Source organism: Hesperophylax consimilis, chromosome 1 (assembly GCF_061612785.1).
Source record: "Hesperophylax consimilis isolate HC1 chromosome 1, BYU_Hcon_1.0, whole genome shotgun sequence".
Taxonomy (NCBI): domain Eukaryota; kingdom Metazoa; phylum Arthropoda; class Insecta; order Trichoptera; family Limnephilidae; genus Hesperophylax; species Hesperophylax consimilis.
Genome location: NC_142836.1, coordinates 34,793,792 through 34,811,644, shown reverse-complemented (window position 1 = coordinate 34,811,644; position 17,853 = coordinate 34,793,792). Strand labels below are relative to the sequence as shown.

Sequence of the window (17,853 nt, the reverse complement as noted above, 5' to 3'; positions counted from 1 at the left end):
TAATATTATATTGGTAATTTTATTGAATTAATTTGTAATAAATATATATTGGTCTAATTTTGTATTTCATTGTTTTACTCCCTTTGAATTTTTAAAGTTAAACTGTTTATGCCCCAAAAATAATGTAATTTTCCACAAATAAACCCAAAGTTTTCATAAATTATTTTCCTTATTAATTTTTTATTTAATTTCGTCTATGGGCTGCTCACCCCTGACCATAAATAAAGCAATCACTAGATCGATATCTTCGGGCTTTTTGTATGAAACAAATTGGACCTAAAAAACCATAGATATGCCAATATATAGATGGTAAAATTCTCATTCGGAGCCTACTTATTATACACCAATGAAAAACTCTGAAAGTTTATTCCATAGACTTTTCATTGGTGGATATTGTTAGGCATCATAATATAATGTTGCAATTTTCAAACAAAGTTATACCCTCCAGCCCCTGACCGGTGTATGTAGATTATTTATTCTCCAATGGTCATAAAATTTTTTGGCGTACAATATGAAAAATAATCATCGTTTTCTTTACTTAAAAAAATATATGTATAAGTAGATGCAAAAACAAATAAAAAATCAATATTATTTTAATGCAAGCTTCTTCATTTTATTATTATTTATACAAAAAATTGAGTTAATTTCAATCACATCTTTTTTTTAAATTTTGTGATAGAATTATTATTCTTGCATATTTTCAGCTTTTCCAGCAACTTCGTTCGTATTGCTATTGGGAAGACATTCATCATATGTCCACTTGGGGAAAACTCTCTTGTAGAGGGTCAGCAGAATTGTATCTTGAGACTTGAGTTGACTGTCGAAGACACACTTCATGTGCCCGTGCGTACCTGAACAACAAAAAAACAAATAAATATTTAGAATTGAAAACACAAGGTTAAAAGAACAATTTTAACTAATAATACAGGCATTCATCTGACAGCTCTTTTGTAACCTCTTTCTCATACAAAATGCCAGTGATTGAAAAATATGTTTAACTTTATAACGGAGCCCTCCACAGCAAGACCATATAGTTGGCAAAAATGTGAAAACTTAGAAGTTTTTATGCACTAGTGGGCCCCGCAGTGCTGCGCTATTGCTAATGTCTTTCTCGGGCATCTCAAACTTCTTCCACCATTCACTACTGTATACCACAACGTTACTGTTAAACTACATTACATCGACTTTAATTCGAGTCCGTATCTCATTTCGACGCAAAGATATTGCATTAAGCATTCCTTGGATGTCCCCAACTTCTTCTACCATTCAAACTACTCTCTAAACACTCCTGGCACTAATAAGAACAAACTTTGAAATTTTCAGCGATATTCGTCGACTACTTTTCGAGTTTTGCGAGCACAAACATACACAGGCTGAATTTTTATATATTACTAGCTGACGTGTACCCGGCGTTGCTGTGGGTTATCCTTAGGAGATAGACGTACATCATTGTGGACTTTTCTGTAGGCTTTTTAAAGATATACAATTCTGTAGTACATTATTTTGATATATCTCATAAGGTTTAGCCAGCGTTAGCAATGTAGTGCCCTAAAATATATTTTTACATCTTGAATAATCAAATAAATAATTTTTATAAAAACATCGACTTTTCTATATGTACTTTCTATAAATATAATATGCAAGTATCATATATGTAAACCTTCCGGATGAAATTCTCTAAATGATAGTGTAAACCCTATCAAAATCCGTTGCATAGTTTAGTAGAATTAAGCGCACAAACAGACAGACGCGGATAGTGACTTTATTTTATACCATTTAGAGAAAATAAGGATTAAAGCAACATAATTAATTAAATCATGTAAATTTCATAAGAAGCCTGTATTAGCTGACAAAATCATACTGAGAAATGTGTTACAAATCTTGTATTTATATAAAATTGTATATCACACATTACTCCATATAAGTGGCAATATGTAGCATTTATTTTAAAAAGATGGTATGTTTACCAAGAGATTCCTTAATATGACCAGTTCGTCCATATTTGGTGCGTAGTTTACAAGGTCTGAAATATAGAACATCATCTCTATTGAAGAACATAAATCTGACGACAGCCGATCTCTTGTGAACCTGAAAAGAAATGAGAATATTATTATGTATAATGCTCGTAACATAATATGTATTTACCTCTCGAGCTAATTTGTTTGGTTTTGGGAACAAACTGATATTACCCTTAGAGGCAATTTGTTCGCTTTTGTGTGCAGCTCATATGGTCTTATAGAAATGGTTGTGTTCCCTTACTGTCATAGTTAGAAATATGAACCAAACGGTGTTAGAAAAAGAAAACACCAAGCATTATATTCAAATCTAGAGGTTAACCACAGAAGAATTAAAATGTACACTTCTCTGAAACCAAAGATTCCTAACGTAATTTGAGAAATAATTTATGAAAAATTTTTATCAAATATTTTTATATGAAACGAAACAAAAGTGGGGTGACAATAATGTTTAAAATACATTTGTCTAAAAAAAAAGTGTGAATTATTTTTTTTTTCCATAATTTATTTCAGTGAAACATTTAAATATTTATGCCTGAACATCCACAAAATAAAATAAAAGGCAATTTTTGGCCATGTTTTTTTCTTGCATAAATCAAAACAGCTGGATGGTGTTAAGCGGGAATTTATGCCTTATCGCCATCTACGTAACGAGTTTTATTGATGGCGGCTCGATTCAAAATATTACACGATGTAGTGCATCGCCTTAGCAAAATTATATGTTTATTTCTAATAACAAAAGTTTGAAAGCATATTTCATCAATTTTCAAAAACAGTTTTTAGTTTTCAGATACATTCAGAAATATTCCATTTATTTGGATATTATTGCAAAGTGGTAATATAAACAAATTCTCCTACCTTCTGACGGCATCATTAATAAATATAACGGTCAATACGCCAGAGACCTGAGGGGTTAATATCAATTATTTCCTTTAAAAAAAAAAAACCTAACGAGTTACTAACCTTTAATGGATGTCCTGATAAGACTATTCTTTTAATGATGATTCTGTCAGGATTGCAGGACAAAATGCAACCAGTGGCTATCAATTGTGTAGTTGAATTTTTAGTCTGTGGATTACAAAAATACATAAAATATTTAAACCATATGTAAATTATAATGTTCAAAAAAATTAAGCTAAGACTTTTGCTCCACTTCCTTGTGCTCCAACTTCAATGTTACTTAGAACACCCAAAAATGTAGAAAAACAAAGCATTTAATTTGATTAATTTTAAATTTTTTAAAAAGAAGATTGAAATGGCTTTAGCCATGTTTGGTGACCAGATCTGAATAGCCAGATACTTCCCCATTCCACCTTGGGGATGCCAGTCTCACTGGCTCCAGACGGTTGGGAGCAGTTGCGACTCTCGTTCACATAAAAAAATGTAACTTACCTTATAGCAGAGCACTGATGAAGGATTAAACTGAATAGGGGCGAAGAATGTGGCCACACAGGTGGATGCTGGTTGGAAGAACCGTTCATACTGCAAATTGAAAATAACTATTATGATGAACAGCACCCCATATCAAATATGTATGTGAAAACCATAATAACTTTTTAAATGTAGATGGTAACATTACTATGTATTAAGAAACAACTTACTTTGTGCTTCTTCCCGTTAGTGTGTTGGCTGAAAATGGGAGATACGACATATCGCCTGTACCCACACTGCATGAGGAGGCGTTCCTTGCTCTTGATGGGTTCCTCGCTAGCTCCAGTGCGCCTCAACACGGCGTTCACAACGGACATCTTATGCTCGTGCGGCAACAAACCAAACATGATGAGGGATCCCTTGGGAGTCAGGTTGGTGGAGGAAGTGTAAGCATCCCAGCACACTTTGGGCACATTCACTATGAATATTGTTACATACCATCCGGGCTAAGACAAATAAATTGTTATAAAATTAATGCAATTCTTTATTATTATTCTACAACGTTCGTGGCCGTTATGTTCCCAAATTAATTAATAGTTGTAAATGTAAGTTTTCAAAGTTGAAGACAAATTATTATTTTATTATTACAAAAGCTGAAAAAAGCTGCAGCTAACATTTGGCATTGAAAAACAAAAACATTTATTTGAAAAGTGATACTATTGTAGAAATACTGGTTTAATCAAACTACTTACAAGAGCACCATCACGATCGTCAGTATCTTTCAACATCCTTTTCCTAGTGTGATCAAAATTCTTGAATTGGAAAATTCTAGCATAATCCTCGGGTAAATTCTCCTTTACATCCCAAGGAGAAGTTCTGAAGGACTCAAGACCTCTGTACTTCTGGAACCTTTCCTTGGCGGGAACGTTGTCCGGAGTGTCCACTTCATCTGGAAATTGCTGGTCGCTGCGAGCGGCTTTAATTTTCTCCAGCATCTCCATCTCTTCAACGGCATCCATGCCTTGATCATACTTATCGTCAGACACTCCTACTTCTGATTCAGTTATAGTTTCATATTCGTCTTTGTCATTGAGTTCTACATCAGAATTATCATCGTCGCAGGACATAAATCCCTCCTCATTCTGCAAAAAAAAATAAAAAATAATTGTTTTGCCTCTATTGAAATATTCAATTGCACTTCTATTGCGTATACATTTGCGAGCCAAGCCACAAATTATGGCAAAGGAACGAAGCAACAGTAATGCACAAAACGCCGCTTGGGGTTGCTTCGTTACTTTCTCATAATTCGAGGCTCAGCTCGCAAATGTATTTGCAGAATAAGAAAATGAATACCATTAATCAATACGCTGTTATGTATGTGCATAAAATGAAGCACCAACATGCTACTAGAAAAGACATTACATTAAAAGAGTGCCAAAGAAAGTAAAAGTCAACATGTTTTTAAAAACGTAACAAAAACACTGCTTAATATTATCGATAGTACAAAATTTTAATAAAATGTAAATGAAATCTTCAGCACGGGAGATTCCAGTGAGGATATCATCATATCAATATGTTTCAAAAAAAAATCTTGAAAAAGTCTGTAGGTACTATGTATAAATAATGTGTTTACCCTTTTAATAAATGTCAAATTTTATTTATTTAAAAAAAATAAACATGAAAACATTTCAAAAGTAATAATAAAAAGGTTGAAAGAATACCTCATCACCACTGACGTCCGATACATCCTCTTCATCCGATTCTCCTATCCAAGTTGCTTGATAATCTGACATACCTTTTGGAATCTTTTTCATCTTCTGTTTTTTCGTCTAAAATATAAAATACACAATATGTAGCGTGATTTTGACAAATATTCTGATTCCATTTAGATTAATTGGAAAATAGAAAGCAAGCATACTTCTTCCTGTGCTATTGTGATTTCCTCCTCATTGGGCCAGGTTTGTTCGGCATCCATAGGGTCGGGTGTGTTGACAGCAATAAGACTCTCCTGCTTGGACGGGTCGGCAACTTCCAACAGTTTCATGACTCCTTTAGATTCCATTGCAACATCTTTACTTTCAGTATGTCTAGAAAAGTTATTCAAAATTTTAAATATGTAGGTCAGTGCACCCAGAATTTTTCTTGGGAGTTGAGTTAATCTTGACGTAGAGTCTCATTATATATGGTTATATTAGTCAACATTTTCAAGAAGAAGACATTTAGCAAAAACTCTAAACAGATGTTGGCGGAACCCCAGTTCCTCTCAAAAAATTTATTAGCGATTTTGAACATAATTTTTATGTACCCCTTCCTAAATTATTTAATTCATGACACAGTGAAATCCGCTGCAGGAGAAAATTTTTCAATTTCTGTCATTCTTCAAATTCAAATTGATGAATTCTGTCGATTTTTATCATTCGGAAAGTCAGATTCCGTTTTTTTTTTTTTTGGATAAATTTTCCGGTGGTGTTTGTTTCAGGAACAAAAGGTAAGAATTATTAACAAAGCCTGTGATCATTTTCATCGCCTGTATTCTATATATACCTGACGCCAATGTTCCCTTTGAAGTGTGCAGCCGCTCATCTGTTAAAAATTGTCCACACACATGTTTACATCTTCCGCACACATTTCGAAGAAAGTATACACAAAATTAATCAATATTTTATGAGAGGTTTGCATATGTTACGTATTATTAACCTACTAGACTCCAATTTGAAGGAACATGATTGGTAAGAATATTGTTTTTTTTAACCTACATATTTTGAAAATGTTATTTATTATTTCGTGGTACATTAACTTGATTACTTAATTTTATCTATGCACGCATGCACATATTTGTACACTAGCCTCTTTCTCCCTTTAATAATTTGCACAGATAGGTTGATGTGCCGCAAACACAGTGAAATAATTAGACAGAACGTTGAGTCGAGTTCATTTTCGTGATCAAGCCATTCAAAATTATGTTGTGTCATGCATTTACTAATGCGTGACTAATGTAGGTAGCATTCTGGCAGAATGCTTAACCCTTCAATTACGGTGCTAGAAAATCCCTCCAACTCCGGTGCTGTGTACTCAGTACCAGCGACGGTTTTCTCTAAAGTGCGTTTGTGTAGTGTATTATGATAATATTAGCATATTATAAACAACGCGCCATTAAAATACTGCCTTTAAAATCAACACAACTGAAAAATAATTTATTGAAAAATAAGAGCAACACGATATTCCCACGCCGTGCGTTATAGAATCAGCACAAAATACTTCATACAAAAAAAAAACAACACAATACCCCTGACGGTGAAATCTAATGACGTACGCCAAAGAAGACGATCTTTGTGCGCATGTTTTATGCCACGTGACCTCTTTTGACGAGTAGTTTTGAAAAATACCATCATCACCGCCCGCACCAAAAGATGCAAGTTAAATGTAATTTTTCTTTAATAGTTTATTTCATCGTTTATTATTATTATCAACCATTTGCTGTTAATGGCATTTGTAAATCTGCTAGTAAAACAGATTTTGTCTTAATTGTCTTAAGCCTCTAGTAATGCAATATTCTGTTGCGCTTTCTCTAGTTTGGTTTCAGCTTTCGACTGGAAAGCAGTTGCTTTTAAAGTTTTTGACGCAGTTATTCTTGTTAGTTGTACCTAATATTGTGTTTTTTACATTATTTTTTTAAGTTGAGTTGGTGTGAAGAGGCTTGAAATTAAAAATTAGGGAAATCTGTATAATTTGATGAAGTAGGTAAATAAATATAATAACTTTTCTTGATGTTTGAACCCACAGTGAAAGACCCCGAACGGCCACTGCTCAGTACGCAGGGTACACATAGAATTTTGTCATTTTTAATAAGTAAAATTAGTGCTGAAAGCAAGGAAAAAAACATTGCCCACGTCCATTGATATGATATGTCTATTACAACCGGTAGACAGCTGCTAATACTAACAACTGCGCATAATGGCATGGTGAGTGAAACCCGGTACCCCTCTTGTTCACTACCGCATTACTCGGAAAGTTAGCACGCAAAAATGCGTACACATTAACAATTTTTTTCCTGATTAATTGACAAAACATTTTTTTCCATTGCGTTCGACAAATACTTATATATTTTATTCAATTAATAAATGTATTGCTGGGGTAAAATAAATATGATCTCTGTGTTGAGTATATTTACAATGATATTGTAATAACTAGAGACATGTTAAATCAGTTGACAGCACCAGCAAGAAAGGGTTAAAATGGTCAGTGATTATTATTGAATAAAAACCACTCTTGGATGCGCCACTGATGTAGGTACTATAATAATTATTTATTTTCTCAAATGCTTTTCGTATTTAATTAAAACAATATTTGCTAACAGGCATAAGCTTTCAGAATCGATTAGGTTCTGTTTTACCTCATTGTTATTAATTTATTATATTAAACTCTGAACTTTTTAATTGTCAACCATCAAAAAAACACTGACGTGTTTATGGAAATATTTTATGATCACAATGGCATGATGAATTGAATTCTTAAACCATAGGGCTTTTGGGATTCAGCTGTGTGTGTATAGGGACTGCTTCATTATAAGTTTACATAAGTATTTAAAGGAATAATTAAGTTACCTGACTTTCTCTAAAGGATGTGGATCAGTGGGTGCGTATATATGTGACATCTGATAGTCTCCTAGAGAAGGAATGTGAACGATTCCATTGACACTGAGAGGAACACCCCTCAAATAACCTGTGATTTTGAGCGTGCCAGTATCGCCATCCTCGTTGGGAGCGTATTCGTAATGTTCAGCCAACATGTAGGGACGCTTTTCTCTGTGATGGAGGTACTTCCTCTTCATGCTACCAATACGTCTGAATAAATTCAAAGCATCAGAATTCTTATCAAACTGATAGATTTTTTCTTCAGGGAGCCACTTTGAGATTAACTTTTGTATATTTTGTTTTTCCTGTGTTCTTTTCTTGGGGTTCAAACTTTCAATGTCCATGGCCGCCACTATTGGAGATGGCATTCCCTGGCCAATGGCAGCCGCCAATATCTTCTCTCCCCATTCATCAATGGGGGAATCTAGAGCAGACACTAAGAACAATACTGAATCGGCCACCTTCAGGGCATCCAATGTTTCAAATTCATTGTCAACCTCAGGGCAGATGAAGGCATAACGTTGTTTGAATACAGGTAAACTAACATGCACTACTCCACTAGAAGTACAAGTGACAACAGCGTCATCATGGCATGAGCGCAGAATGGCAATGGCAGATTTACTGTCTAACTGCACATTTAAAGGCACAATACAAGTGAGGAATGGTGGTGTGTTCACTCCTCCGAGTCCTCTCTTCTGTGAGAATATTTCTTCCCGTTTGACTCTCCTGATTTGCAAGGCTTGGTGTTTGCGTTCATCCTTCCTCAGCAGGAGACGATTCCTTTTCGTGACAGTCTTGACGTTCACCTTGCCTGAAACCAATAAATATCATGTAACTTCCAAAACGATATTAAAATGATTGGTTATGGTACTATGGAACAATGTTTTGAAAATTGATTTATAGGTTATCCGTCACCCACGTGAGGAAATATTACCTTTCATGGCAGCATCGAGAGACCCCTTAGATCGATGTTTTCCAACTTTGTGGGTTTTATTAACCTGTTTTAAGGCCCCTGGCCTGTGCGTTGCCTGCATGTTGTAGCTTTTTACTTATCAACTTGTTACTATGTTGATGCCATAAATAAGGTTGGCGCATCCAAAAAATTATAAGACCGACAGACGTCAAATGAAGTTAACCACAGAATTTTACAATATCACACTGCATAGAAAAATAGTCTTCACTCTATGGTGATCAACAGAGAATATATATTATATGAAAAATGTCAAAATCTACATATATTTTTTATGACGTATCCCATTCCTTGTCTCATCAAATACCCAAACAAATCATAAGCCATTGTGTGTTAACAATATGAAAATAAAATAATAATTGTTCATTAAACACCACTTTGCATACAAATCATTTCAAAAGTTGTTTTCAACAAGCATTTTCCCCTCACCCTAGATTTGGCTTCATTGCCATTCATACAAAATTGCACTAATCGTCCATGGCTTTTTAGATCCATGTAAATAATAATGGCCTTTTGTATCATGAACCTAAAAAGCCGACCTAAAACCTATAAGGCATTTTCTTTCAAGGGCCTTTCATTTTTTGGGTAAATATTTACCTAACCGCCGCACTTTTAATAGTCATAGAATATAAAAATTACACTTCGTTTTAAATTAATTACTACATGAAACAACTATTTACGTCGGAGGAGTTGGTAAAAGATGCATTAAAATTCTATTTGTATCGAAATTCAAAATTTTCTTCATAAAACGATCCATTTGCCACCATTTTGGATTTTTTTTAGTAAGGATTCAACTTTGCATTTTTTTAAATCTGAGTACGCATAAATTACTTAATTAACCCAAATTAAGAACCTAATAACCTATTTTGTACGTATTAACTATCGTTACTTGTAGTCATTGTTGAAACGAAATTTGATTTCCATAATATTTTGCTAAAAGTGCAGCGGTTAGATATAAAATTCCCATGTTATATATTTAAACGTTCAATAATAATAAATTTAAATAATATCAATTTCATATTTTTTTAAATAACTTTATACCTAGGTAAAAAAATGTGAAAGTAATTTAATCAATCATATAAATGTATCCAAACGCCTGTACAAAATGCATGTATACTGAACAATCTATCATAAATCGTAAAATACTAAAATTAAATGAAAACGTTTATAATCTTGTCTGCATTTGTAAGCTTTTTGTTAAGAGCGAAAAGAAAGTTTAATTGTGGCATTTGAGAAAGACACTCCTAAAAAAAATATTGACTTTACTTCTGATTAAGATGGTGTGTAGGTTTGTGATTATCATTATTTTGAAAATAAGAATTTTCCGGCAAGACAAGGGTCCTGTGTTCGAGTCGTAGATGTGACCGTATCTTTTTCTGTTTCAATTTTTCGTTTAGGAATCGCTAATATTGTCTTCAATGATTAAATATTACAATTTAAGGTTTTACTCAAAAGTTATTAAAAAAAAGCCTTTTAATCTTCATAATATATCTTAAATCTATCATAATACCTATTACACAGTTAGAGGAAAGTGATTTTTGATTACAACAATGCTGCTTTTATTCGTCCCGCTGGATTTTTTTGGAGCGCCTGAATTCAAAACAAATTATTAATTGATGGCATATATAAAATATTTTTATGGGGATTAAACTTTTGCTACAAAATGCAATGGACCAAGTATTTACATTCAATCCCAGCGTTGTTTTTTTTATAATTTACAACCATACAGCAGTGCAGGAATATAAAATTATTTACCAAAATATACGGTTTTTGGGCCCATCGGGTTGTTTTAGTGTGCAAAGGGGTTATAAACAAAGTCTTACAATATGCTCCCACTATGTTTTAAAATTTCCAGCTAGATCTAGGAGAGCGAAGGGTCTGGAAACGATATTAGGTTTCAGACATCGATAGAAGAAGTTGTTTTATTTCTAAAATGTAATTAATTGTTCTTGCAATTATTTGTTGCACGATCGTGCACAAGCCAGTCGTCAGGTAGATACGTACGCACACGTTTGAAAGGTGGCAACCCAAGGGATCCAACATCACCGGTCACGTGACGTGACGTTGGGGACGTGTCATTCGAAAAGAGTTGATGCGGCGGCTACGCACGCTCACTTCGCGTTCGATCTTTTTCAGGAATCTGGGTTCCGTTGCTTGTGTCAGTTCTTTCGTCGCCTTAGTCGTGTTTATAGTTTAAGTTATTAAATAAATCATCATGGGGAGTGAGTATATTGATAGCCATCATATTTATAAAGATATTTATTTATGTAATTCAGTAAATGTTTCGTTATATTGTCAAGATTTTCGGAAATGGTTGTACCGCTTTGCCTACGTACACAGATTTATTTCCAAATTCACTTTTTATATGTGGAAGCCTTATTACAAGAATATCAACTAAGTTTACTGTTTTTCTTTCAGTTAAATTCCTCGAAGTTATCAAGCCCTTCTGTAGTATTCTACCAGAAATAGCGAAACCCGAAAGAAAGGTAAGCACGTCATCTCATTAACCTTTCTTTTTGATATGACAATTTGATGACCTATTTTTGTAAAAGCTATCTGCATTTATATATAATGTTATGTTTTATCCCATAAAATTGTCATATTTTTGTCTAAATAATGCAATATGGACTCGGCCACCACTGGAATGGCTGATTAGTCACAACGGTATCTCATTGCGATGTGTTTTAAAAACGTTATTCCCTTCTTTCCAGATCCAATTCCGGGAGAAAGTACTATGGACTGCAATCACCCTATTTATCTTTTTAGTATGCTGTCAGGTAAAGTATTTTTTTGCAATAATACAATATACTTTATTCCATTTTCTAAATTCCTGAACAACTGTTGAATTTGCAATGTATCTTTCTTTGGTGACGGCCGAACAGATAAATAATATATTATTGAGCAAAATGAGTGAAGTTCGATATTCCTTATATGTGGCAGCAACATATGTTTAGGTATACATAATTACTTTCATTTAAGTATGGAGTTAATTGTAACAAGCAATGTCAACACAACCATATGGTATAATCTTTCTTTACATTATAAAATGTCTGAAATAATGTTAAAAATTATTGTGGAAACATAATTTAATAGTTTTGCATGAGGTTGTAACATGAAAAACCATCCTCAAGCCTACTAAATTCCCTGTTCTGTGGCAATACCTAAACCATTATTATTTGAACATTTTCAGTTATGTTATCTAGTATTTATGTTTGGATTCCTAAATAAACAATGTTTAACAACAAATTAATTATTCCAGATTCCTCTGTTCGGTATAATGTCATCAGACAGCGCAGATCCATTCTACTGGATCCGTGTCATTCTGGCCTCCAACAGAGGAACCCTCATGGAGCTGGGTATCTCCCCCATCGTGACCTCAGGCCTGATCATGCAGCTGCTGGCCGGCGCCAAGATCATTGAAGTCGGAGACACCCCTAAGGACCGAGCCCTCTTCAACGGTGCACAGAAATGTAAGTGACCAACATGTCTGTCTGAATCTGAGTCAACTATTGACATGGGAGTATCAGTTTTATAATTTTGGTTTTGCTAATAATTGAGCACAACAAATATGGTCCCGCCACTGAGAGATCCGTTACCCCTCTTTCTGATACTTGTCTCATTTATGGGGAAGAGGTAATAACGGATAAGCCTTTCGTCACATTCTCTGCATCGCACCCGAACCAGCATCCTATTTGTAAGGATCATTCAAATTGGGCGCTCCTGTGCACAATCTGTCAAATTGGTAATTTTATCTCAGTTCTATTTACAAGTGCAAATGGTTATACGGAATTACTTTACTGAACAGTTTTCGTTACAAGTTTCTTTGAAGTTTGAATTCTGCACTAACCCAACACCTCCTGGAGATCTGCTACCTCGTTTCAGGAGGTCTCAGCAGAAGTGGCGTAACCCACAAAAATCCAAACCACAAAAATATACCCAAAAAAATGTTGTGCTAAGATAATTATTGCATTTAAAGTTTTAAATTGTGGTTGTTCAAATCAAACTGGCAACGAAAAACATGGAATTTAAAATGAAATATTTTTCTTTGGTTGATCTGTCCACTTTTATTAACATATCATTTGAAGCCTCTTCCGATTATTGAATTTTTGTGGTTACTTATGTCATTTCTACGCCGAGCGCCTCATTTGTATTCTCATTATGGGCACTTTAGTACATAAAGACAATATGCTAATAGTTCTTTTTGTACTCTCTCACTTTAATAAACAAATGTATCACCAGCAACACTATATAGTTGAGTGGAACCTGCATCCAAAGAACTTGATTTCAACTTGTCTCTACCAACACACATCATATAGAGCATAATTTACTTATTTACCTTTGAGTCTTATATTGCCCGTCTACAACATGTGTTTCCTTGTCCCCAGTGTTCGGCATGGTAATCACCGTGGGTCAGGCAATCGTGTACGTGATGACAGGAATGTACGGAGAGCCGAGTGAAATCGGAGCAGGAGTCTGCCTCCTGATCATCATTCAACTCTTCGTAGCCGGTTTAATTGTGCTGCTACTCGACGAGCTCCTACAAAAAGGTTTGTTGATTCCCATTATCTATTCAACAAGTCTTTTATATAATGTTATCTTATAAGAATTGATTTTTAATATATATTTTTTTGTTATTTTCACTTTGCAGGATATGGTCTGGGATCTGGTATCTCACTCTTTATTGCCACAAACATTTGCGAAACAATTGTATGGAAAGCATTCTCACCTGCCACAGTCAACACAGGTCAGTAGATACTTTTTTTCCTTTCTTCTGTTATCTTTATAAGGCCTTTCTTCCACAGGGATGGTAAGTATCCAATACTATTGTTGTACACTCTCATCGCAAGCAACTTATCGCTACTGAAATAATGAGACCCGCGTCCCCACCTCTCAAAATTTTGAAACTAGAATGCTTTCGTAACCTCACTCACAACCAAACGGTTGCTGTAGCAGTCATTCTTTGTTAACTGTTTTGTTCCTAGTATTGATCTAAAGCACACGCATTGTTTCAATTGTGTCAAAAGGACGCCATGCTTAAAGTCTTGATGACGTGAGTTTTAACATGGAACAACCATGCCTGGCTAATCGCGGGAGACTGGCATCACCGACTAGTTTACAAAATGTTGGCAACATGTGCCTGTGTACGAACTTCAACTATTGTATACTTACGTGTCCCTATGGAAGAAGGGCTTTAGGTCACCATTAGTTTCCTTCAGGTTTGCCTGTTCTCACTGCTTCTCGCATTTCTAATCTCCTGCTTTTCCTATATTTACAGGCATACAACTTTTAATGTAAATAAACTTATCAACATAGAATGATTCAAGTAGACCAATCCCTACGAAATCTAATAAGATTTGTTCAACGTGATAGATGGTAACCGGATAAATCATCACAATGATAATTCATCACATCTTTAAAAAGTTATAAAGTCATGGAAAGTGATGAAACAAAAACTTTATTAACTGGGTTATGTAGGTTAGGTTAAAAAAAAAAAAAAATTTCATCGTTTCTAATGACTATCACTTTTTAAAAGTGTGTTGAATTGTCACTGTGTTGAGTTATCATGGAACCGGACAAAATATAGTTTCTGCTCTTCAAAAGAATTCAACACATGTGTAGATATGATAATAAAATACAGTTTCTGCTCTTCAAAAGAATTCAATACATGTGTAGATATGATAATAAAATACAGTTTTCTGCTCTTCAAAAGAATTCAACACATGTGTAGATATGATAATAAAATACAGTTTCTGCTCTTCAAAAGAATTCAACACATGTGTAGATATGATAATAAAATACAGTTTCTGCTCTTCAAAAGAATTCAACACATGTGTAGATATGATAATAAAATACAGTTTCTGCTCTTCAAAAGAATTCAATACATGTGTAGATATGATAATAAAATACAGTTTCTGCTCTTCAAAAGAATTCAACACATCTGTAGATATGATAATAAAATACAGTTTCTGCTCTTCAAAAGAATTCAACACATGTGTAGATATGATAATAAAATACGAATTTGCCAATTAAGCTGCCACCAATGTTTATTTTTATCATAAGTATATTTTGGATAAATTGATTCTGTCTATTCAAGATAGCAAAACCGATTGCAAAGCTAGGAATAATCACTAAACAAACAAAACCTTGTAGATTAAGTTCTTGTAGTCATTAGTATGATAAAATTTAGAAGATTTTAGTGAAGTTTATAGTTGTATCGACCAAATAATTTGGACATAAAACCTCATGAATCATATTTGCCACAATCGATATTTCCCTCAGGACCATGTCATCTTTGAAAATGCTTATCTCTTTGGGGAGGGCAAATATGATATAACCGTATTTAGCAAGAAACCCTAACTAATAATTTGTATAATTGTACTGACCAGGTCGTGGCACAGAATTCGAGGGAGCAGTCATTGCCCTGTTCCACCTTCTGGCCACCCGGCAAGACAAGGTCCGTGCTTTGCGCGAGGCCTTCTACCGCCAGAATCTGCCCAACTTGATGAACCTGCTGGCCACTGTTCTCGTCTTTGCTATAGTCATATACTTCCAGGTGAGATGCTGTCATTTATTTATTATTTTTTATATAAATCACATCATATTTTATCATTTTGTAATACTTACACATAATTATATCATTTTATTGATCCAATTTTAACCTTAGTTGCAAAACAGAAAGATAAGGGAAATCGACTTGAACCGATTATGAATGGTAATAATTGTAGTATTCATTATTACATTCATTCATTCTACCCTTCAGTCGTCTTGCGATGATAGGGCTAGCCAGCTGTTTCACAGAACAATTCATCAAATTTCAAAGTTAATATGTACTCAAGTTCTATTCAAGTGAAACAACTGGCCCATAATGGAATAAATAGAACTTGAATATTAACTTCGAAATTTGATGAATTGTTCAAGTTTTGTGAAACTGGCCCAAGATTCTATTTCACAGAGTGCTCACCGATTCCTCTTACAAGACAGCGATACTAATACAGTATATTACACAAAGTTGAATCAGTTAGACACTATATTAGCTGTCTAGTGTCAAGAATGAATACATTATTTGAATTGTTTGTATTTTTTCCAGGGTTTCAGAGTAGATCTACCAATCAAGTCAGCTCGCTACAGAGGACAGTATTCTTCATATCCCATCAAACTATTCTACACTTCCAACATTCCCATTATTCTTCAGAGTGCGCTTGTTTCCAATCTTTACGTTATATCTCAGGTAAGAAAACATTATATTTCCAAATGATTAGAAGATGCCTCATAAAACAGGCGTTAATGCTTTTGACTTGAGAATGTGTCTTTAAATAAATATCTAATAACACTTGCTTTATTCTCAGATGTTGGCAGTGAAATTTGGCGGCAACTTCCTAGTGAACTTACTAGGAGTTTGGGCCGATGTGGGTGGTGGCGGCCCCGCCAGAGCCTACCCGGTGGGGGGCTTGTGTTACTACTTTAGTCCCCCCGAGTCACTGGGGCATATAGCACAGGACCCCGTTCACGCCGTCCTGTACATCATCTTCATGCTCGGCTCTTGCGCATTCTTCTCAAAGACCTGGATCGATGTTTCAGGATCTTCTGCCAAGGATGTGAGTATTCTTTGCTTGTACCTCATGTAATGTAAATTATCCTAATAGCAAAGAAGGTGCGGAGTTTGGCAACTAACGCAATGTGTTCACTTGTTTGTAGGTGGCCAAGCAACTGAAGGAACAGCAGATGGTGATGAGGGGACACCGAGACAACTCGATGATCCACGAGCTGAACCGTTACATTCCGACGGCGGCTGCCTTCGGAGGCCTGTGTATCGGTGCCCTCTCCGTACTGGCTGATTTCCTCGGTGCCATTGGATCAGGCACAGGTATTCTGCTGGCTGTCACCATCATCTACCAGTACTTTGAAATCTTTGTCAAGGAACAATCAGAAATGGGAGGAATGAGTACTCTCCTGTTCTAGAGAACTGAAGACAGGTAGAATATTTCACACAGAGGAAACAATACCGGAAGCGGTTGTGAGTGTGAGTGAAGGTGTTAGTTGTTCATGAGTCAGTTGGATGCGACTGTTGTGAACATTCTCATTGGTGATGTTTGTGTGGGTTTGGGAACTCTTCGACCAAAACCGGAAAAAAGTGTGAATGTAATTCATCAATGTGATTTCTCAAAATATTCATGACTGTATTGCGGCAAGTTCTTGTGAAATCTTCAAGCGTTTTACATTCAAAACACCTGTTTACAAATATTTATTTCAAATGTACTCATAATTTTTATACATCGTTAACTCTGTACTATAAATCAGTGTCATTATTTATTTAAAAGAAGAACTGCATTTAATTTGTCCTCGACTTGGGACTGAAAACCATCGACATTTAGAGGGTAACTTAAATATTTTCATTTTTCATAAATGTTAGATATTTGTAATTAAGTGCTGAATCACTACTATAGATTTAAAATGTTTTGTTAAGAGAAATTTAAATAAAATCCCTAAAAAAATGCATAAATATTAGGTTTTTTTTTTTTTACACACTTTTAAAATAAGGAATCTTCAAAGCCTACTACTGAAGTGAGTTCAATGTAAGTATAATAACATGATACTATCTTGTAACCATACTCCCACAACACAGCAGGGAGAGTTTAGTAACAAAAGATAATAATGACAATAACATGATACTATCTCGTAACCATACTCCCACAATACTGCAGGGAGAATTTAGTAACAAAAGATAATAATGACAATAACATGATACTATCTCGTAACCATACTCCCACAATACTGCAGGGAGAGTTGAGTGACAAAAGATAATAATGGCGCGTGTTGCTTTTACGTTCAACAGATGGCTTTGTTTAAAAAAAAAAAAACATGT

The 17,853-nt window shown here is 34.7% G+C and overlaps 2 protein-coding genes across 2 annotated transcripts; one reads left to right on the top strand and one right to left on the bottom strand.

Moving 5' to 3' along the window:
• Nucleotides 1–588: 588 nt before the first annotated feature.
• On the bottom strand, nucleotides 589–9,153 carry Tsr1 (Tsr1 ribosome assembly factor). Its single transcript, XM_089638197.1, has 10 exons — nucleotides 8,955–9,153; nucleotides 7,991–8,831; nucleotides 5,305–5,473; nucleotides 5,108–5,215; nucleotides 4,139–4,528; nucleotides 3,617–3,892; nucleotides 3,408–3,497; nucleotides 2,979–3,083; nucleotides 1,968–2,088; nucleotides 589–851 (listed from the first exon to the last, which is right to left on the bottom strand). Exons 1-10 carry the CDS (start codon nucleotides 9,052–9,054, stop codon nucleotides 685–687), a joined length of 2,367 nt encoding a protein of 788 aa, XP_089494323.1. The 5' UTR covers nucleotides 9,055–9,153; the 3' UTR covers nucleotides 589–684.
• Nucleotides 9,154–11,054: 1,901 nt separating this feature from the next.
• Nucleotides 11,055–17,490, top strand: Sec61alpha (SEC61 translocon subunit alpha). Its single transcript, XM_089633067.1, has 10 exons — nucleotides 11,055–11,212; nucleotides 11,409–11,476; nucleotides 11,702–11,767; nucleotides 12,250–12,460; nucleotides 13,376–13,537; nucleotides 13,639–13,734; nucleotides 15,377–15,543; nucleotides 16,078–16,218; nucleotides 16,337–16,585; nucleotides 16,686–17,490. Exons 1-10 carry the CDS (start codon nucleotides 11,206–11,208, stop codon nucleotides 16,947–16,949), a joined length of 1,431 nt encoding a protein of 476 aa, XP_089489193.1. The 5' UTR covers nucleotides 11,055–11,205; the 3' UTR covers nucleotides 16,950–17,490.
• Nucleotides 17,491–17,853: the final 363 nt, after the last annotated feature.